This window comes from Miniopterus schreibersii (genome assembly GCF_964146895.1).
Source record: "Miniopterus schreibersii genome assembly, chromosome: 4".
Lineage (NCBI taxonomy): Eukaryota > Metazoa > Chordata > Mammalia > Chiroptera > Miniopteridae > Miniopterus > Miniopterus schreibersii.
This window is the reverse complement of record NC_138105.1, coordinates 69,734,643-69,756,898: the sequence shown is the minus strand read 5'-3', so window position 1 is coordinate 69,756,898 and position 22,256 is coordinate 69,734,643. Positions and strand designations below refer to the sequence as shown.

The 22,256-nt window shown below is 49.1% G+C and overlaps 1 protein-coding gene across 1 annotated transcript in view; it reads right to left on the bottom strand.

The window, feature by feature from the left end:
• Window positions 1-4,620: 4,620 nt before the first annotated feature.
• LDLR (low density lipoprotein receptor) overlaps window positions 4,621-22,256 on the bottom strand; it is a 34,851-nt gene continuing 17,215 nt past the window's right edge. Inside the window, 14 exon segments of the mRNA XM_081136425.1 lie at window positions 4,621-6,306; window positions 7,029-7,186; window positions 8,116-8,190; window positions 10,073-10,174; window positions 12,218-12,370; window positions 12,480-12,621; window positions 13,665-13,804; window positions 14,122-14,240; window positions 15,433-15,657; window positions 15,737-15,908; window positions 17,743-17,868; window positions 18,571-18,690; window positions 20,365-20,487; window positions 21,429-21,551. Of these exon segments, the coding sequence (XP_080992551.1) occupies window positions 6,271-6,306; window positions 7,029-7,186; window positions 8,116-8,190; window positions 10,073-10,174; window positions 12,218-12,370; window positions 12,480-12,621; window positions 13,665-13,804; window positions 14,122-14,240; window positions 15,433-15,657; window positions 15,737-15,908; window positions 17,743-17,868; window positions 18,571-18,690; window positions 20,365-20,487; window positions 21,429-21,551 (1,814 nt within the window). The 3' untranslated portion in view covers window positions 4,621-6,270.

Genomic DNA, 22,256 nt, shown 5'->3' with positions numbered 1-22,256 from the left:
GCTTAGGCCCACAGCCTCTAGCCTGCGCCCCCGCCCCCGCCCATTCTTTCTCTGAGAGCCTCTCCATTGGCAGCTACCAGCTCTTTTCTGAATTCCGGAGGCTGGCCAGAGGCACGCAGAGCACTAGGCCCAGCCCTGTGGAGGAAGGAGGAAGATTCATGTCCCCAGGACCAGGGAGTGGGGAGCCAGGTCACCAGACCTTTGAACTGAGGGTCAACCATACACCACCGCTCCCATTCCTAATCTTGCACCCCTACCTCCAGGGCTAGTGTGGGCCTGGCACCATCCTCAGTGGTGAGGAATATACATTTTACAGATGGGGAAACAGGCATGGCACGGACCAGTCAATTACCCAAAGCCATAGAACAGTGATGCCCAGCTGTAGGGCCCCAGGGTCCCTTGGCTTTTCAGATGAGAAGAAGCCTCTGAGATGTCTGCCCCTTGTCCAAGGTGACACAGGTAGAAAGAGACCAAATGAGAACTGGAACTAATACCTCTTCTTGGTCAAGCCCTAAAGGGTGACAGAAGCAGGCCTAGGTTTCTAGATAGGAAAAGTTATTGACTGGTGATGGCTGGTCAGATATTGCACACCTGGTCAACCTGGCTAATAGTGTAGCTGAGAGGCCCCCTTACCCTGGACCTCTGACAGGCTTGGCGAGCTGAGGCTGGGGAAGAGGCCAGGAGGACCGGTCTCTGGGCATCAACACGGTGTTTGGATTCCCTGGGACTCTCCATGTGTGGCCCACACTGGTTCAACTGCATGGTGGCCCCAGGACCTCCTAGTGGCCTCCCTGACTGACTGAGAAATGTGACTGCACGTCTGTGACCTGCCAACCCTCCTTCAGGAAGCCATACTCCGGTGGAAATCATGGTTGAGCAGATGCGGTGTGCCTGGCTCCATGTTTTCTTACAGGTAAGGAAACCGAGGCACAGAAAGGTAAAGCTATTTGTGTAAGGGTTTGTTTGCAGCTGATGGTTGGCATAGCTGGGGTTTGAATTGGATCCAGAACTTGAACTTAACCCTGACCTATGAGTGAGGTCATTTCATTGATAAACACTGTTGCTATTTGAAGGGAGGGCTTTGTAGGAGGCCCAGGGAGGAGGTGTCATGTGAGCCCAGACCTGAGCCCCCAGGGGACAAAAGTATGGAGACAGTGATCCAGGCAGAGGGAATAGCAAGTGCGAAGGCTGGTTGTTCTGGAACCAAAAAGAGGCCAGTATGGAGGGAACCCTGAGGTCACAGGGCTTGATCACAGATTCCAGGGGGGCTGTTCTCACTATGAACCCCCAAGGCCCCTCCTTCATTGTAGGCAGCGTGGGAAAGGAGGCCAGAGTGAGTGGGGGCAGCCGGGCTGGGCAGGGTGGGGCTCGGGAAGGAGGAAGCCCCTCCACTGAGGGCAGGAAGCTGCATTGAAACATGAGCTGAACTGCCTGGAGGGGAGACTGGACCAGACCCAGGGGTGAGTGTAAGGCCTGTGCACGCTCACACAGCCCTCAGCCTATTCCTTCATCATCTTGGGGATTCACTTCCTGAGGGAAAGTGTGCTGCTTCCCCCCACCCACCCCCATGGAGGAGGGCCTGCCAGGCAGGGCATTGGGGGGCAGCTTTCCCCCTGCCCCCCTTCTCCCCCTTCCCTTCAGAGGACCTGGGCCCAGCCTCGCAGGCTCCAGCCTGACTCACCACAGGCAGCTGTGGTTTGGGATGCCAGGCCTGGGGGCGGGCAGCATCAGAGGACTTGAGATGGAGCATGGGGCTTGGGAGAACAGCTTCCTCTGCCACCCACCCGACCTGCCAGAGCTGTCAAGCTGGCACCCCATATTGGGGTGGCAGCCCCCAAACTCCAGACTGCTGCCCCTTACCCCTCCAGGACCAACACCTTGGGTGTGTGCCAACCACACAAACCAGAGAACTGGCCGTACGTCCAAGGGCTGAATCTTACCTGGGTGATACACCTTTCACTAAGGGACCCCATTCTGAGCCCAGAGAACTGCAGCCAGAAAGAGGATCACCCCCATGGTGAACATCTCAGGCTGGTGGTGGAAAAAGGCAAGGAGAGTCGGTCCAGGGACCCCAGCCTCTCCTTTCCCATATGTAAAGTGGGCACTGGTCACCGCTCCCTCAGGCAGCCATCTCCGGGAACAGATGCGTTAATCCTGGAGACATGTTTATCCTTATTTGTCACGAAGCTCTAACCCCAGTATATGCCATAGTCAGTGCCACAGTGGGGGCCTGATGAAGGACAACAGTGACTATTCCTTTAACAAAACCACTAAGGCCAGAGACCAGAGACTCCCACTACCTCTGGCCTCTCCCATGTACTCCATCCTGCCCCCACCTCCTCCCAGCTCCCTCAGCCAGCCCGGTCACCTCCCAGTGCAGGTCATTCAAGTTCATTTGGCCTGTTTGACACATGACTGAGCATAGAATCAGTCAATCAACCAATTATTGACCGCCAGTGTGCAGGCCCCTGATGCTTCCTGTTCGGCCTGTTCAGCTTTCACTGCTAGAGGCATTTTGGAACCTTCCCAAGACAAAAGGCGGAAGGAAGGAAGTGCCACCCTGTGGACAGAAATGATAACAGTCCCTGTGGCTCCTGGCCTTCATCTCCAACTACAGATCCCCACCCCCCAACCGACAGAACAGGGAGGTGGGATTAACCTTGGCCCTGTTTTTCGTTGGGGAAACTAGCTCAGATGGGCTCAAGGTCGTCCATCTCAACCCAGGTGACCAGGCCTAGCCTGTCTTCTTTCCCACTCCAGTGCCCTGACAGCCCAGGTCGCCTGCTCCGGGGTCTATTCCTGCCAAGCCTTCTCTCTGCTGTGTCATATTTCTAGTTGGCTCCTTGTCTCCTATTTGGTCTTTTAAAAAATATATCACTAAATATTTTTAAAATATTTTTATTGATTTTTAGAGAGGAAGGGAGAGTGAGAAACATTGATGTGAGAGTGGAACATCAATTGGTTGCCTCCTGCACACCCTGCAAAACCCAGTCACGTGCAACCTTTCAGTGCACTGGACAATGCCCAACCAACAGCCACACTGGCCCAGGGCCTCACTATTTTTAAATGTGATCAAATACACAAAATGTATCATCTTAACCATTTTTAAGTATACAGTGGCATTAAGCCATCGCCACCATCCATCTCCAGAACTTTCTCATCTTTCCCAACAGAACCTCTGTTAAACACTAACTCCCCATCTTCCTCCCCCCGCGGCTGGCAGCCACCATTCTACTTCCTGTCCCTGATTCTGACTCCTAGGCGCCTCCTATGACCAATCAGACAGTGTCTGTTCTTTTGTGACTGACATTTCACTGAGCAAGGTTCACGTTGTAACATGGGTCTGAATGTTCTGTTTAAGACTGAACACTATTCTATCGTAGGAACAGACCACACTTTTCTTACCCACTAATTTATCAATGGACACTTGGGTTGCTTCCACCTTTGGCTGTTGTGAATAGGGCTGCTATGAACCTTGGCATACAAGCAGCTGTTTAAGTCCCTGCTTTCAATTCTTTTGGGGTGTATATACCTAGAAATAGAATTGCTGGATCACACGGTAATTCTATTTTTAATTTTCCAAGGAACCACCATACTATTTTCCACGGCGCCTGCACCATTTTACATTCGCACCTGCAGTGCGCAAGGGCTCCGATTTCTCCACACCCTCACCAACACTTGTTATTTTGTTTTGTTTATTACAGTCATTCTCATGGGTGAGGTGGCATCTCATGCTCTGCCCCATTTTCTTATACTTAGGTCTCTGTATTAAGTTCTTTCTGTCCAAAGACCTGCTGTGGGCTCTGACTAGACCCAGTTGATATTTCGGGTCTGTCTGTGGTTTGACTGCCATGCTCAAGGGCAGGGGTCTGAAATGGCCACAGGCCCCGGCTCAGGTAAAGCTGGGGCGCATGAGTGGAAGCGTGGGGTACTGAGGTGGACTGCAGTGTGCATAGCAGACACCCAAGGCTCTAGCCAAATATTTCCATGTGGAATTTGAAGTTAGATTCACCAAACTTCTTTGGATTTGGATTGTGAAATCTTGATTTTTGTATCAGTGATGAATGCAGTCAAGTTTTTATCCTTTGTATTATCTTTTAAGGGGCCCAGCAATCTGAAGGGACATGCCCTTCAGAAATACCACGTCCATGAGCCTGTGTGTGTCTCAGACCTAACGACTCCCCCCCCCCCCCAAATCCTCACATGGCCAGTTCCTATTCTTTTGGACTCAGCTCAAATGTCACCTTAGAGAATCCTTCTCTGTCAGGTATTTGTCTGTCCCATTATCCTGTTAACATTCTTTTAAAATATAGTAATTTTATCTGTTTCCCTTTCTAAAATGTCATGTCCTTGAGAGCCCAGACCCTTAGTCACTTCTATTGCAGTGTCCTACGTGCCTAGAACAGGACCTGGCAACACAGTGGGTGCCCAATAAATGTTTGTTGAATGAATGAACAAGCAGGAGATTTAGTAAAACCCCAACTCAGGGGAGATGCAGCAGAGTCACTCCCCAGCTGAGCACTCACCCCCAGGCCTGCTCCCTCTGCATGCCCTTCTCCCAGCCCACTAACAAGGTAGGGAGGAGGGGACAAAAGACAAGAGTGCGCCAGGTTTAGCCAATGGTTCATTTAAGAAATTTAATTGGTCAAATAAGACATTCAGACTATAAAAACATTCTATACAGTGGTTTAAAATCAAAATCTGTCCCCCCAAAAGCAGCCCATACAGACAACGTGGACACGGCTCTCCTGAAGAGCACTGCGCACAGGCTGCGCAAATCATCTGCACAGAAAGACGAAGCATCTCAGTCGCCCCTGATGCAGACCCCTGAGGGGTCACCCAACAAACGCAGCACCCAGGGTTTGCAAAAATAAATAGATCTATTTTTCATATATGAGTGATAAATGTTTCAACAAATATACAAAGTGCAAACATAAAATGCCCCACTCATATGTACAGGGCTCTATTTACAGGCTTCAGAAAGAAACACCTTTCACAGTTTCCTGCAGGTGGGCACAGTGTGTGGTGGGTTTTGTAGTGCACGGCTGACAAGGGAGCCACAGGAGCTCCTCCCACTATCTCTTGGGTTGTAAATATGACACATGTGACAACTTCTGAAAGCATTCTTGTTTCATAAGCCCCATACAATGACCGCACCCAGGGCATGTCTTAGAGCTGAAACACCATGCATATTTCAGATGGACACCCATCAGTGACAACTGTCCTGTCGGGGAGATTAATGGCTCAGGGGCATGTGCGTAGAAGTGGAAACACTAGTCAGATAATCACGATCTTGGCTTTGAAACGCTGGGAGAAAGGTCCTGAGACAGCACCTCATCCCCTCCCCACTCCCAGGTCCTCCCCAACCTGGGAGCCCATCCCAGCCAGACCAGAAAACAGTGCAAAATAATATCGGATGTAGCCTTACAGAATGTACAAGCCTGAACTGGAAAAGTGCAAGGGCACCTGGAAGGGGCTGGGACTGGGGCATGGGGCTGGGGTCCAGACAGCCACCTCAGGGGCTGAAGGACACTGCTAGAGGTTGGAGGTCACTTATCTTCACCCACAAGGTACCTGGGTATCTTAGGCACTCAATAAATATTAAGGACAATGGGTGGCTCAGTCTTTCCCGAGGAACTGTTGAGGTCCTAGTGAATGAATGGGGCTCAGTTGGCCATCCCCGGTGTGCTGGATTCAGCCATGTCATCACCAATGCCAGAGGCCCTTTCCCGGCTTAAGGGAAGGGCACACACCTGGCTTAGAAAACACTAATTTCATCCTGATCTAGGGGTAACAGAGCAAAAGCTTACTCTGCCATCCATCAAGGCTTGCAAGGCAGAGGTAAACACATTTACTCCTGAGGTTAGGGGCTCAGCAGTTGCCTGACCCTGTGGGTAGCACCTGTTCTCTGGTGTTCAAAGCCACTTGCTTTCTCTTAGTGTCCCTCTGTCTCTTAGTTCCTCAGGTGAAGAGCCAATTGAGTAGAAAAGGTCAAGAAAAAAATTTCAACCAAAACCCATTCTGTGTGCTCTTTCGCCTGCCTCCCAGACGAATAAATATATGAAACACAGCTCTGGCAGACAGGCCCATGGCTGCCAGCGTCGAGGTGCAGCCGCCAGCAGTGCTTTTGGCCACTCCTTTGAACGGAACAGGAGGGTGTCAGAGGTCTGAAGAAGGGTTTTGGGAAGGTCAAGGGTTTGGGGAGAAAGTGTTCTTCCTGTCCTTGACCAGCAGCAGGTTCTGGGGAGGGACAGGACTCGAGGCAGCAGCTTATGCCATGTCATCCTCCATCCTGACCATCTGTCTCTGTCAACAAAACGATAAACGCCGGAAATAATCAGTCCAACATCCAGTAAACATGGCCAGAGGCCACCTGCTCCTCATCACAGGCCCGGACCAGCACAATCACTTCCGCCCTGGTCTCCTGGCTGCTGACCTCTATTCCAGCCTGTTTCCCCCAAGGCGGCCAGAGGGCGCGTGTGAGCACCCAGCCCAATTTTGCCCTCGCCCTTACCCTTATCCAGTCTGTCCTCCCACCGCAGCCACCAGGGGGTGCTTGTGAGCAGTAGAGTCAGGCCGCATCCCTCCTCTTCCCAGAGCCCTCCATGGCTTCCCCTTCACTCTGAGCAAAGCCCAAGTCCTTCCCATGGCCCACAAGGTCCAGCTCTATCTGTAAGGCTCCCTCACTGCCCTTGTCTCCTCTCTCTTTCCCCCTCTCCCCACTGTAGCCACACTGGCCATGGTGTGATCACAGGACTCAAACACACCAGGCATGGTCCAGCCTCAGGGCCTTTGCACAGGCTGTGCCCTCTGCACACCATACACTTCCTGCTTAGGGAAGCCCGCCCAAACCACCTTATCTAAAATTGCCTCCCCTCTCTCCCAGCCCCAATGGCTTTCCTCTGTTTGTCGCCATGACTTATGGTCTCTCCTATCCACCCCTTTGCTCCCCAACCATGAGGATGGCTTTGGAGGATCTTACACCCTCACAGGGAAGCCATGGGCCCCCAGCTGGGTGGGGCACTCACCGAGGGGTAGGTGTAGCCATCCTGGCTGTGGCAGATGTGGACCTCGTCCTCCGTGGTCTTCTGGTACACGGGGTTGTCAAAGTTGATGCTGTTGATGCTCTTCAGTCGCCAGTTCTTCCAGACGAGGAAGGTCCCGAAGCACAGGAGGGTAAGCAGCGCTGTGGGACAGGCAGCCTGGCGTCACTCCCTGCCTGAGCTTCGCCCTGTGCCTCGAGTGACCCAGTGACGCTACCTTTGAACTCCCTGCCTTTTTATTTGTTAATGGTTTTGTTCTGACTTAAAGAAATACTTGCTCATTGTAAAAATTCTATAAGCACAACCAATCTCTCACTTGAAGACCACTGTGATTGCCTCACCCCATAAATGCTCAACTGTTGTGGATCCTTCCAGGTTTCTTCTGGGATTACCCACACGTGGGGATGACCCACCCTGCCCGGGCATGTAAAACAGTCAGGCCTGTGCCCAGAGGGTGGGAGACACTTAGGCTCTGCTGGGAAGACCCAAGGCAGGTACACGCTTGGAGGCCACTGGAGAGGCGAGGGTCCCACCTGCCATGTCTGTCAACCCACAGTAATACCACTGTTGGGCACCAAAGCGAAACTATCTGTGGGCAGTCTGGATGTTGAAGGGACACCTCAAAAGGATTTCCTCAGAAAAGGGCAAATGAATGTGATGCTAAGCCAGCTATGACTGACAGGCTGCGGGAGGGAAAGCGGAGCTCTCCAAACCTCCCCTGCGAGAGAACCGTTCACCTCCCCTCCCCCAAGGGTCAGGGAGGCCCTTCGTGCAGCCGCTGTCACCGCACACAGGGACCCCGGCCTCATCTCTCCACCTGATGTGTCAGCTGCCTCACTTTGCTCACTGTCAGCTCCCTGGGGGCAAGGTGTTTATTTCTTTCACAGCTGTGTCCCCAGTGCCCAGGATTTGGCACACAGTAGGCGCTCAACTAGATTTGTTAAATGAATGAAGCTAGAAAGGGGAGTGCCGTGATAAACAGGACCCCTGGTGGCGACACCCCACTCCTGAGAGAAAAGGAGCCTAAGCAGGGAGGTCAGGGAACTGAGGGAGGGCCCGCCGGTGGGCTTACCGATGGGGAGGACAATGTACAGCGCGTCCACACTCCGGGGCCTCTCCTCCACTCTGATAGGCATGTCACCTGGGGCTGCATGGGAGAAGGGAGAGAGTGAGGCTCAGACTCTCAGCCAAGGCCATGGGAACGCAGCAGGTATATGATGGCTGACACCCGAAGGAAAACACCTGATGCCTCTCATTGTCCTTAAAAGTTCAGAGGAACTTGGGGCATCTCCCAGGTTTGAGGGGTGCCATGCTGGCCTGTGCCAGGGCCTTGTTAGCAGTTGGAGTTACGGGACTCAGTGTGGTATTAAAAGGGTTCTTTAGCTCAGCACTGAGAGGCACTGGGGAAGGGACCATGGGTCTCTGAGGTGAAAGCCTGCAGTTACATTCCCAGTGGTCCCCCGTGAAAATTTTCAACCTGGTTCTGCATTTGATGGCAATGAGCCTTTTTTGCATTGGGTTCACCAATTCCAGAGCCTGGGTTAGATCACACCAAATCCCATAGTCCTGTGTCAACTATCCCTGGCTAATAAAAAATATTGGGGTGGGGAAGACGCCTCATTATATAACCATTTACCATGCAAATGCACCTGGGCCAGACAACAAAGGGGCTCAGTGCAAATGAAAATTTAAAGGTCTCTAAAGAGAAAAATGGGCTGGGAAGGTTGAATAAGCCACATCTGGGCCTCATATACGCTAATGAGCCGTGGTTACCATTGTGAGTCACATTCAAATCCACTTGAGTTTTAATTCTACTGGCTGTTGGACATGTGTATGCAAAATTTATACCCAATATTACATTTGTGCATATTTAACAAACCTTGTAACAACAATAATCTAGGGTAGCAGCAGGGTTTTTGAAGAGTTTTTCCCTTAAAAGGGCTCCTCTGCCAACTTCCACAACACTGAATGGGCCTGTCTGTGAAATGGTTTTTCAAGCAGTGTCCCCTACCCCCCACTCCAAGTGAGAAGGGTTCCAGGCATCCCATATGCACAGCAGTTCCTGTTTTATCTCATTTATGGTTGAACAAAGGCTTCAGCTACTCGGAGGTGGGGGAAAAAAATGTCTGAAACGTGCTGATGTGACTTTTTTTTCTGGCCAGAAAAGTCCATGAGCTCCATTTCCGGCTGCTCAAAAAACAGGTTGGACGCCCTCTGGTGGACAAAGACAAATGGTGGATCATCAATTCACCGAGCCTAGTTCTGACATCCTTCAAGGAGGTCATGACCTTAAGGACAGGCTAGGGTGAGGGGAGTCACTGGCCTCAAGCACAAGACTTAAAGGGCCCCCCAAAATTCAGTAATTCAGTAGTATTTTAATACATTATTTTTAAAAATCAAAATTAATTCCAATACCCTGTGATGGACAAAATATCCAGATTTTTAGGAAGACTGGATCTGAAGCTACACTTGAATGATCCTGCTTACAGAACCCTAGGTCCGATCAAACTTTATTTACAAGACCAAGTGGTTGGCCCCACAGGCTATAGTTTGGCGATTTGATTTTTTTTTAAATGCCAAATAAAAATATTATTTGAGTCCTGAGTTTCTTGGTGCTCCCTCAGATGCTGCCCTGGGGAGTACCTCACCTGCCTCACCCTAGTTGTGGCCCTGCTGGGCATACACCTGAAAACAGGCAGTGAGTGGGCCTGGACAACACTTCACACTCCTAAGCCCCTGCACCTGGTGGACTCTGGGATTAGCAGCCATGATGCGCTGGGCTCTTCACACAAGCTAGCCTATGGGATCCCCACTGTTACCGGGAAATGAGTGGGCGCTGCTACTAGCCTCATTTTATAGGTAGGGAAACCGAGGCTTCAGAGATACACAGACCATGTCAGAGAGAGTCAGCAAAGGAGCCAAAACTAACTCCACTCTCTAGCTCTTCATCAAGGTGCTCTGGCCTCTGAAAAAGCCCATCTAGATGCTCATCAGGATGAGCTGGGGGCCAGGGTGGTCCTAGCCTTTACCTTGGTGGGGCTTGGTCACCATCTTGGTGGTGGTGAGCTCAGGAATGGCCACAGTTGAGTGACCCATGGTGGCTCCCCGGGTGGTCACAACAGGTTCAGTGTCTGAAAGAATAAACATTTCCTGAGTGCCCTGTGTCCCGAGGAGCACTTTGATAGGTCTGTGCTGTTTACAACAACACATGCCAGTGAGTGCCAGTGGCCATAAAGAAATAACTGAAAACAAAAGCAGTGAAAATACAAACCCACTAATATCTACTTTCAAAAATGGAGATCTGCAGTATTATGGACACACTGGCTCCAAACTGAGACTTTCTCTGAGGATGAGAAGAATTGAAAAGGGCAGATTCTATTTCAACAATATACTTTCTATAACTTTTTTTTTTGAGCGAGAAACATCAATTTGTTGTTCCATTTATTTCTACATTCATTGGTTGATTCTTGTATGTGCCCCCAGCTAGGGATTGAATCTGCAACCTTGGTGTATCCGGATGATGCTCTAACCACCTGAGCTACCCGGCCAGACCTCAACAATATACTTTCAACACATAAACTTTGGGGAGGAGGAGGGAATCACAGCATTCATTACACAGCACCAGGACTTTGAGAGTAGCTTTATGAGTCACTCAGGCAGCCCTGTGGATAGGCCCATGCAGTGGAAAAGTAAGACTTTCTGCCAATAACAAGCATGAAACCAAGTCCTGCACCGACAGCTCCTGAGTGAGCAGCCTTAGAGGCAGATAGTCCAGCCCCAGTCAAACCTTCACGTGACTGTAGCCCTCGCTGACAGCTTCACTGCAACCTCCTGAGAGACCTTGAGGAGTGTACCCTGCCTAAGCCTTGAATCTAATCTGAAGATCTTTTTCTTTGAAAGTTTCTGGATAGAAGGGCAAAACAATGAATATAATGAAGAAGGACAATACTATGAAAACAAGATGAATGACCCCAACTCTGCAGAAAGAAGGAAAAAGAAAAGGGAAGATGGAAGGGAGGCGGCAGTTTTCTCCACATTGCTTGTTATGGATGAGAAAGGGCTGTTAGCACGCACAGCGGCCTGCTCAGTGCCGGGAGAGCACATGTGAAATAATGAAATTTACTCTCCTGGTATCTAAGGCTATAGTATCATCAATTACAAGCAAGTAGTTCCTTAAGAACAGAGCCCAGCTGCCACTGTCAGGGGATACTTGTATCACACGGGCACAAGTGTATAAGCCACCAGCACCTGAGCACAAGCTTTCCCTGGGAGGGACTTACGATGCTGCCAGAGGCACCTGCACCCTTTCTTCCTACACACCGGAAACGGACTGGTCTGGTCAAGGACCAGAAAATCAACCTTGAGCAAATGTACCCCAATTTTTCTGTGAAAGTTTTATAATTTGAAAATAGACTGAATGTAAGATAATAAAAAATAATCAAGATAAGCAGAAAAAGAGAAATAAAACAAAACAACCAACCACACAATAATGTAATATTTTCATAGGAGTTAAAAGGATTCACTTAAACGTAGTAAGAAACAGGGTTCTGAACTGAAATGAACAGAAATATTTATGGCAGCAACAAAAAAACACAACAGTTTGTAGTTTTTTGGAAGGAAGGCTCAGAATCACATATTAAAGTCCACAGTGGTTTTTTAAATTCCTAAATATAAAGAGATTTCCCCTTCCTCAAAATAACCCAACTTATGAACTTTGGGGAAAATTAAAGTATATTAAGCTAATGGGTAAACTTCCTGACTAACTGTACTGCTAAAGGGTGCAAGCGTGGACGTGCCAGAAGACTTCAGAAAAACACTAATATTTGAAATAAAATAATTAATTGTTTTAGCAACATTAAAAAAAAAGAATTATTGAAAAGGGCCATTCCTCACCCAATGGTAGTGTGTAAAATCAGTCACCTCCCAAGGAACCCGGGAAGGAGTAGACCAGACAGCAAAGGTAAACTGAGTCTATCTGAGTGCCCAGCATAGTGCTGATATGAAAGGCATTTAACATTCACGAAAGGCAGGCTATGGTGACCCCAGCTGAAGAGTCCTCACAGCGGCCTCCTGGGACCTCGCTCTCCCATTTGACAGATGGGCAAACAGAGGCTCAGGGCTGAGCCGAAAGGGTGAGAGAAGCAGTTTGTGCCGGGTAGGCTGGCGCCCCCTACCTGGGACGCAGCTCCTCTTGTCCTCAGCCAGCAGCATGCCATCGGGGCAGGCACAGGTGAACTTGGGTGAGTGGGGATTGATCTGCGGGGCCGGGAGACACAGGTACTGGCAGCCACCGTTGGGGAGGGTGGTCTTCTCACACCAGTTCACCCCTGATGAGGAAAAGGCAGGGAGTAAGGGCAAGAATGAGGTCAGAAAATTCTAGAAAATTCCAGAGCTCCGTCAGGGAAGTGGGGGAGGGGGCAGCCACTCCACCTTTACCTCTTGGCTGTATGAGGTTGTGGAAAAGGACGATGTCCTCTGGGGACACCAGGTTTTCTGCCATCAAACGAATGTCGGACCCTGTGAGACGGTTGGCGCTGAAAATGGCTTCGTTGATGATATCCGTCCAAAATACTTTATCCTACGTGGGCATTAAGGAAGATGACAGATCCCATCAACCACTGGGACGGGACAGACCACTATCTTCCCAACCCCTGAATCTCTGAGGTTCTCTGGGAAGAAGCAGTTCTAGGTGGTAGCATCATTTCTTCTTTTTTACAATAAAATTTAATTGTGGTAAAATGCACATGACATAAAATGTACCATCTTGACCATTTCTGTGTTCAGTTCCACAGGGTTAAATGCATTCACCCTGTTGTGCAGCCGTCACCACCATCCATCTCCAGAACTTTCTCACCTTCCCAAACAGAACCTCTGCCCCCATTAAACTCACTCCCCAACCCCTGGCTCCCCCCACCTACCTCCTGTCTCTATCCACGTGACTCCTCTAGGGACCTCCTGTGAGTGGAATCACACGGTGTTTGTCCTTCTGCGTCTAGCTTGTCTCACTCAGCACAGTGGCCTCATCCATATTGTCACAGGTGTCAGGGAGAATTTCCTCCCTAGTTAAGGCTGAATAATATTCCACTGTATGGATGGACCATTGTGTTGACTCATCCTAGACAGACACCTGGTTGCTTTCACCTCTTGGCTATTATAAATCAGGCTGCTTGAACATGGGTCTCCCAGCGTAACATTTCTTTAGAGCAGAATTCCCTCACCAGGGTGCTCTTTGGGGCCAGATAACCCTTCGTAGTAGCTCCCTCTTGTAGGCTGTTCAGCAGCACCCTGGCCTTTACCTGCTAGATGCCACTAGTAACCCTCCCACAAGTTCTGACAGCTGAAAAGTCTCCAGACATTTCCAAATGTCCCCTGGACACAAGATGCCTCCACTTGAGAAATGCTGCTTTAGACCTTTTAGGATTCTTTTGGAGAATAAAACAGACATAACTGTTTAAGAGGCCTAAGACCTCTTCACCGTTGCAGGCAGTTTTCTGAGTTAGCCTTGGCTTGAATGAACTAGAAAATGTTTGTTGACCTGTGTGTATGAGCGTTCATACAAACAGCACTTGGCCACGAATGCCCTCAAGCCCCAAAGAGGAGCCAAGTGCTCCCAGCCCCCACCTCAAAGATGGCCAAGGAGAAGGGGTGTGCCAGCCTTCTCTTGTCCTCCAAAATTGTCTTCCGGTTCCTCCCATTGACATTGATGCTGGAGATGGAGTGGAGCTTGGAGTCAACCCAGTAGAGGCGGCCACTGGAAAGATCTATAACCCACAGATGGACAAGGAGAGGTCACATGCTGATGCTTGAGGAGTCTTTGGGCCTGGCCACTCTGCTACAGGAAGGGGCCCCCAAATGATCCAGTGGAGATGTGTCCAGAAAAGCAGCTCTGATCACACCCCTGTGGTGTGTGAGCCTGAACCAAATGCTGGGGGGGGGGGCGTGGAATTGGATGGAGGGTTTAGTTTCGGGTTATAAAAACCTTGAGGAGTGCATGGTTGTGTTTAGGGGCAGCCTGGCCACTCTCCTCTCTCCTCTCGACTGTGCTCAACCCCTGGGGACTACAGTCCCTCTAACATACCCAGGGTGATTCCATTGGGCCACTGGATGTCCTCTGTCACCAGTGAGTGAATGTCCACACCATTCAGGCCCCCCTTCTTGATCTTGGCAGGAGTCCCCCAGTCTGTCCAGTACATGAAACTGGAGGGAGAGCAGTGAGAACAGATATTCAGATGTCAGTGGGGGCGGCCCCCAGCCAAGGATGAAGAGCAGCTTCCACCTGAAGCAGCCAGGCCAGGGCTCTGAAACAGTCCACAGGGAGACCCCAGATTGCTTCTTTCTGCTCCCCAGCCTTGCCTACCCTACCTACCCCAGGACCTGCCACCTGGCGAGATCTGGCAGGATTTTAGAACCTTCAAGAAAAAAGAGAGGTTTTGATTCCAATGTCAGGATGGGGCCCAGGAATTTGCACCCTAAACACTACTTTCTGACGGGTCTTATGATTTTTTAAATCATTTTGCAATTTTAAATTTTTATTTTTTTGCTTTTCCAATATATATATAGGCATACCTCAAGATACTGAAGGTTTGGTTCTAGACCACCGCAATAAAGCAGTGCTACTTCCTGAGTGGCAGGAAAAAAAGGGGAATAAAATTCTAAATTTTCATGTACTAAATAGCAGTGAAATAAATCGTGGCCCCTCCAGGGGACCCATGCCTGCTTTGCCCCCCTGTACCACAGGGTCTGTCCCATCTGTCAAGCTCAGAGCCAAGTGCTCCCTTGTCCTCTGATTTCAGCTGTCCATCCTGGGGTTGTCAATGCCCCTCTGGAATTGTGAAATTCCCCACATGACATGCTGCGGTGGCAGGTGTGGTCTGACACGTACAGACAGGGTCATGCTTTCCTTCAGGAGACCTGCCCTGTGGGCCCTGGAGTTGCTGCGTCAGCCACCAGCCCCTGTGGACACCAGCCTGGAGCCTCCACAGGGGGGTAACCTTCACTCCCTGTCACGTCCCCAAAAGATCTGTCTATCGATTAACATTAGACCTGCATAATCTTACTTTTCTCGGATCCTATCCTGGCACAAGAGACTAAATCCGAATTTTATTTTCTAATTTCTAATAAGTATTAATTTCTAATATCAATTTAAATCAGTATTTTAATTTCTGGGTTTGGATTCTATTCCACAGGGAAGACTTTTCAGAGTTTGCCTCCACCTCAGGTGATACAACAGACGTCAGAGGATGGATCCTCGTGGCCCCAAAGGGCATGTGGGGAAGGCCCCCATTCCAGCCCCCACCTCAGTCTAGTCTACTTTAGGCACAAACCTCCCCCCCAGGAGTCCTAACTGGTTCTTCATTCTCTCTGACCCCTCAGCTGGGGGAGTACCCACCCATGAACGGGATCCACCACAATGGCCCTTGGCTTGGAGTCTTTCTCCTGGAACAGGGTCTTTCTCTTCACACCCTTGGTGTCAGCCACAGAGACGGTGCCCAGGATGGAGTCGGTCCAGTAAATGTTGCTGTGGATCCAGTCCACTGCCAGCCCGTCGGGGGCCTGGAGGTCCTCCTCGATGACAGTGTCGTAGGAGGAGCTGGGCACTCTGTCAATCTGGGTGCTGAGGAGGGAGGAGGAGAAGTCAGTACCGGAGGCCATCGTTTCATCCAGGGCCAGGCTGGGCGCGGGCTGAGGCCCACCTGAAGATCTTCCTTAGGGACAAGTCCGACCAGTAGATTCTGTTGCCGGCCACTTCCATGTCCAGGGCGACCACATTCTTCAGGTTGGGGATGAGGCTGGTGTATTCACTGCGGTCCAGCGACATCTTCCTCACCTCGTGGCGGTTGGTGAAAAAGAGGTAGGCGATGGTGCCTGTGGGGCCACAAAGGGCGCTCAGGGGAGCGGAAGGGGCCCCTGACCCGTTAGTCACCCTGCGGGGCCTGGCTGATCCAGGGGAGACACCCAGGACATGGGATGGATGGTGCCTCCGGGTGGACGCGGTTCTGACGCTCTGACTCTGGAGCCTTGCAGATCTCGAGGGACAGCCCCTCCCAGGCCTAGCAGTTCCTAGGCATAGCCACCCACTTGCTTCAAATGCAAACTAACCAGCCCACACCCACCACCTCCTTCCCCTCCTCACACTCCAGGCCACTGTACCCTTGCCCTGGTCACAGGCCAGGAACCAGACAAGCAGGGACAGTTCCTACACCCCAGAGCCCACTGAAATTATTCTAACTAGCCAATCCTAAGCCTGTTAACTCTGCCTCACCTGTTCCTTCCCAAGGAAACCGCAACAAAGGCTCTTGCCCACATTTCCCCTGCTCCCTCCGCTTCCATACCAACCTGGTGCTATCCCATGGAGCCCTGCCTGGTGCAATGTGTCCCCTCCTCTTGGATCTGTGAGTAACAAACTATCTTTTCAATGGCAGTGTCTCCTGATCTGTTGGCCTCACCACAGGTGCATAGTAATAAAATCTACATTTTAAAATACCTGGGGTCCAGTATTTTACATTTGAGAACAGAAAGATGAAGAAACGATCAAGGTTAATGTGTACAGAGTGGTTCCTTAGTGTACAGAGTGATTCCTTAGAGCAGGGAATCCTTTTTAGTGCTTTTCCTACTAATTTTTCCCTCATTGATCCTCACACTCCTACAAGGCAGGCACTGTTGTCAAACCCTTTTTACAGATAAAGGGATTGAGGCCCAGAGAGGGAAAGTGACTTGCCCAAGGTCACATAGATAGTGAGTGACAGAGCCAGGATTTGAACCTGGGTCTCTCTGACTCTGGGAGCTGTGCTGTAACCATGACACCAATATGCACCAACAAACTGGCCACTTCTACAGCTGACCTCACTCAGAATTTCCCTTCCCCTGGGATGGCATCTGTACAGATACTGACCCCTACAGATTGGAATGAAAGTAAAATCTCAGATCCTGGAGGATTTCAGGAATTCAGCCCCCGATTTTCTCCAGAACCAGGACATTCATGAGGATGTGACAGAGGGAGGACAGGAGGCTGTCTAAAGGGATGACAACAAGGGAGAAGGAGTGAAAGCCTAAGAGACGCTTGGGGAAACAGAAACAACTCTAAAATATTTCTGCAAAATTGACCCTCGCTGGAATCAAACTGCAAGGGCCAGAACATGATGCAAAACAAAGAAGGTTTGGGCGGCAAATCTGCAGAACAATTACACCCCCGAAAACACAGGATCCCTTGGTTTAGGCGATTCTAAGAATTAGCGCACGCTTACAGTTCCAACCTAAAGTTCAGGTAGGGAAAAAATTCAACTATTTCTACTATTCTGTTTCATTATGACCTATTATATCTTAGTGTCTCTTAAATGCACTTACTTTTTGGAGGGTACAAGTACCTTTTGCTAATAAGAAGAGCTGGAGGAGGTGCGGGCTGTTTGGGGCCATGACTTTCTACCTCATGCTCCCTAATGTCCCCAGAGGGGCCTGAGGGCTGCAAACCATCCCCCAGGGGGTTGACCTTTGTCTGCTGAGAAACCAGACACGTGAGGGCAGCCTTTCAGCAAGCCCGATTCCTAACTGCACGTGTTCCTTTACCTGCCAGAGGTCTCTCGGGAGCAAACACTCTGTCCACAGAAGTTCAGATGATGCAAAGTTCAGATGATGAAATTCCCCACCCATTTGTGTTCCGAACAGCCAGGCCAGGCCCTTCCTGCCGCCTCCGCGCACTCACCCACAGCCTTGCAGGCCTTGGTGACGGGGTCCAGCTGGAAGCCCTCTTCACACTCGCACTTATAGCTGCCCTCAAGGTTCACACAGAGCTGGCTGCAGGCGCCGGGGTCCTGACACTCGTCGATATCTACAAGTTGGGACAGAGAAAGAGGTTTGGGGCACGTTCCCTACAGGTAGAGTGATGGGCTCCAACCCAAAGCTATGCCCCACAGTGCAAATGGGGGACAGCATCTCCTCTGGGGAAGATCTCCAGGGTTGGCGTCTCAGTAACTATGAGGTTCAGAAATAAAGTTATAAAAACAGCTAAGAATCGTCTCCAACAATTACCCCTTACCTCACCACTCACTTCTGGGTTAAGGCCAACAGGTCGAAGTTGTGTCAGCTGAGAAGTTTTTTTAATTACTATTTTTATTTTTAAAATTTGTTGGTTTTAGAGAGAGAGAGGAAGGGGAGAAAGAGAGAGGGAAAGAGAAACATCAATTTGTTGCTCCACTTATTTATGCATTCACTGGATGATTCTTGTATGTGCCCTGACCAGGTATTGAACCTGCAACCTTGGTGTATGCGGACAATGTTCTAACAAATTGAGCTACCCAGCCCGGGTTCTATCTTTAAATTATTAATCCCAAAATGCAAGAACCAAGTGCTCCCCAAGGGCTAAGCCTGTGCTAGACTCCTCGTGCCTGTGACACATTGTTAAATCCTCCTAGCAGCCTTGTGAGTGCAGATGCCCATGTAACAGGTAGGGAAACCAAGGCACAGAGGGCTTGGCCACCATATAAGAGGAAAGGGCTGAGGAGGCCAGGAGCCCACGGAGCTTGGGAGTCACCTTCACATCTTAGCGGGTCCGCCAGCTGGAAGCCCTCGGGACACAAGCACTCATGGCCAATCTTGAGGTCTTTGCAGATGTGAGAGCAGCCGCCCTTTTTGTCCAGGCACTCGTTGGTCCCTGTAACGGGTGGGGCACAGATGGTCACGCTCAGGCTTCCGGCCACCCTTCCCAGCCACCCTCTATTTCACTCTCTGTATCACAATCACCACAATGAATGTGAGGCCAGTGAAGTACCATGACCCCTAAGGGGACTTAAAATAACCACTGTCATATGCAATGCCATAGATGAACCTGGAGGACACTGTGCTGAGTGAAATAAGCTAGTCACAAAGGACAAATACTGTATGATCCCACCTATATGAGATCCTTAGAGGAGTCAAATTACAGAGACAAAGGGTGGAATGGTGGGTACCATGGGGAGAGGGAGGGAGAATTAGTGTTTAACGGGAACAGAAGTTCTGTTGGGAAGATGAGAAAGTCCTGGAGACTAATGGTGCCGATGGCTGCACCACTATGTGAAAGTGCTTAATGACACTGAATTGTATGCTTAAAAATTATTATAATAAATCTTGTTACTTCATTCAATCACAATTTAAAAAATTTTAATGATAAAAACTGAAAACCACATATCACAGTTACATACAGGGGTGGGCAAAAGTAGGTTTATAGTTGTTTGTATGGAAAATAATACAATAATTAATAAATAATACAAGAATAAACTCTGTGTTTTATGAACTCACATCTGTAAACTTACTCTTGCTCATCCCTGTATATTTACTCATTTAATCCTCCCAGCAACCCTAAAGGTAGCTGGGAAAACTGAGGCATGTTGAAGTTAAATGGCTTGCCCAAGATCACACTGCTGAACTCGAACCCAGGGCGGTTTGGCTCCAGAACCCAAACTCTAACTCTCTCCATCAAGTGTAGGCCAAAGCCAGCCTACCACCTGTTCTTAAACAGCCCAACAACTAAGAATGGTTTTTAATATTTAAATAGCTAAAAAGAAAAATAAGAATTGGCGTGGTCTCTCTTCTTTCCAGTCCCCCTCTTCTTCCCCTGTTCTTCCCCCACAGGCATGCATCTCCTAAACTCTAAGGGACCCCAAGAGATTTGCAACCAGGGAAGCAATAGGCAGCAGCAACTCATCCTGGGTTAACCCCTTGAACCTGTCTCCAAGGCCCTCTCTTCTCTGACTTCTCAGTGAGCCAAAGCAGCCCAGCCTAGTCTCTTTCTTGTTGCTTCTTCTATCCTAAATCCTTCCTTGTTTCACTATTCTAGCTTGAATAAATGTACTCTCAAAAAAATAAAAAAAAATAAAAATATTTTGCACCACATAAAAGTTCTATGAAATTCAAATTTCAGTGTACATAATAAAGTTTTCTTAGAGCTTAGCCACACACATTCATGTGCATGCAAATGCATTCATATGGCTGCTTTCCTGCTACAATGGCCTAGTTGAATAGATGTGACAAAGACCGTGTGATGGGAAAAGTCCAAATATTTCCACAGCTATGGGTCACAGAACATTGCTGAAACTTTACAAGCATCACATTGGCCAATCCCCAGCAGCCTGAGGATGTGTGAGCAACTACGGTCCCATCCTACAGATGTGACACTGACACTTGGAAGCAAAACCACTTATCCCCAAGACCCCCACATCTGTCTCGCCCCAGAGCCAAAGCACTTGGGGGCATGGATGGGCTGGAGCCTTGCAGCGCCACAGCACCCATGTCTGGGTCCTGCTTCCAGCTCCCCACAAGCTCCAAGAGCTGCCCGCACCCCGGGGCTCACCACACTCCTTGATGGGCTCATCCGACCAGTCCCGGCAGTCTCGGACCGAGTTGCACACTTTGTCCATGGGGATGCATTCACCACTGTGGCACTTGAACTTGTTGGGGCCCTCGCACACAGTCACTATGAGAGCCAAAGAAGAGGGTCAGGTGCTTCTGAGCTGCAGGACCCTGTTTAGTGCTTTTTAATAATATAATAATTTATACAAGATTATATGCAAATATATTCACTAATAAAACATAATAACTACTGAACACCCGTAAACCCAGTTTAAGAATTAGAATGACACCAAAAGCAGGATTGGGCAAACTATGAAACATGGCAAAACTGCTTGTTTATTTACATATTAAAATATTTAAATATTAAAAGTTTTACTGGCATGCAGCCCAGTCTATTCATTTACATACTGTCTGTGGCTATTTTCTCACAACACAGCAGAGTTGAGTAGATACAACAGAGACTATGGCCCACAAAGCCGAAAATATTTACTATTTGGCCTTTGTGGTAAAGGTTTGCAGACCCCTGACCTAGATGATCACACTCCCTTCTCTGTCTCATCCCGCCACCCTCTGCTACACTCCCAGAGCAACAATGATCCTGAACTTTGGGTTTACCATTCCCTTATTTTTTCATTAATAGTCTATTGAAAATGTATGAATGAACAATATATTACTGGATTTTCCTTGTTTTCGAGTCTTGTAAAATAACTGCATTCAGTAACCTCCTGCAACTTGCTCTCAGCTCTGAAGTTATGAGGTTATGAGAGCTTCTTGCTCTCAGCCCTGAAGTTATGAGGTTCTGTTGCTTCTTGGCCTTTGGGCTAAGTTCAAGTGAAGTTATGAGGTTCACCTGCCGCCTAAGGGCTGTGGCTTCATTTTCTGAGCTGTATGATTGGTATTCTACTGTGTGACTACATCACCATTTTAATATTATTTTCATACACCCGTGTTCATAGCAGCATTATTTACAATAGCCAAAGATGGAAGCAACCCAAGTGTCCATCAACTGATGATTGGATAAACACGTGGCCCATTGACCTAGGGCTCTCAAGGCATGGAGCTCACCATTGATGCAGCCAAGCTCATCACTCATGTCCTTACAGTCATGCTCCCTGTCACACTGCTGGCTGCCATGGATGCAGGTCCCATCCAAGCACTGGAACTCATCTGGCCGGCATGTGGCCACAGCTAGGAAAGACAAAGCACATGTCAATTTTTCTCAAGTAGAGGCGAAAATGGAAGAACCCTCACCTTTGAAGAGTTGATTTTCCAACAGCCTAACAGGAGTCAGCCTTGGGGACAGCATGTAGACGGAGGAACTTCAGACATGAAAAACACACCCAGCCTCCTCCACTAGTAGAAGACAGTGGCTCACCCATTTTATCTGTTTCTTTGAACAGGAAAAAGAGGAAAGAGGTGGCCTTCCTTCCCACCATGCAGAGAAGCTCCCCAGGTACATTTGTTTTCATATTCTAGAATATAACCAATGTAGTCCTGGCTGGGTGGCACAGTTGGTTGGAGCATTGTCCTGTACACCCAAAGGTGACGGGATCAATTCCTGGTCAGGGCACATATCTAGGTTGCAAGTTTGATCCCAGTTGGGTTGTATATGGGAGGCAACTGATCATGTTTCTCTCTCTCCCCTTCCTCCCCCCCAACCCCCACAAGACAAGTAGTCAGTTTTTTAAAATAAAATAAAATATAACCAACATAGATTTTAGAAGATTTTCTTTTATGGCGGAAAGTACTTTTTTCTTTAATAAAGAAGAATCATAAAAAATTATTACTAAAATAACAAAGCAAAGTTTGGAAAATTGGAAAGGGGAAAAGTATCCCAAATCCAAATATCCCAGCACAACGATTAAGGTTTTCCTAGACTTCTCTCCAGTTCTG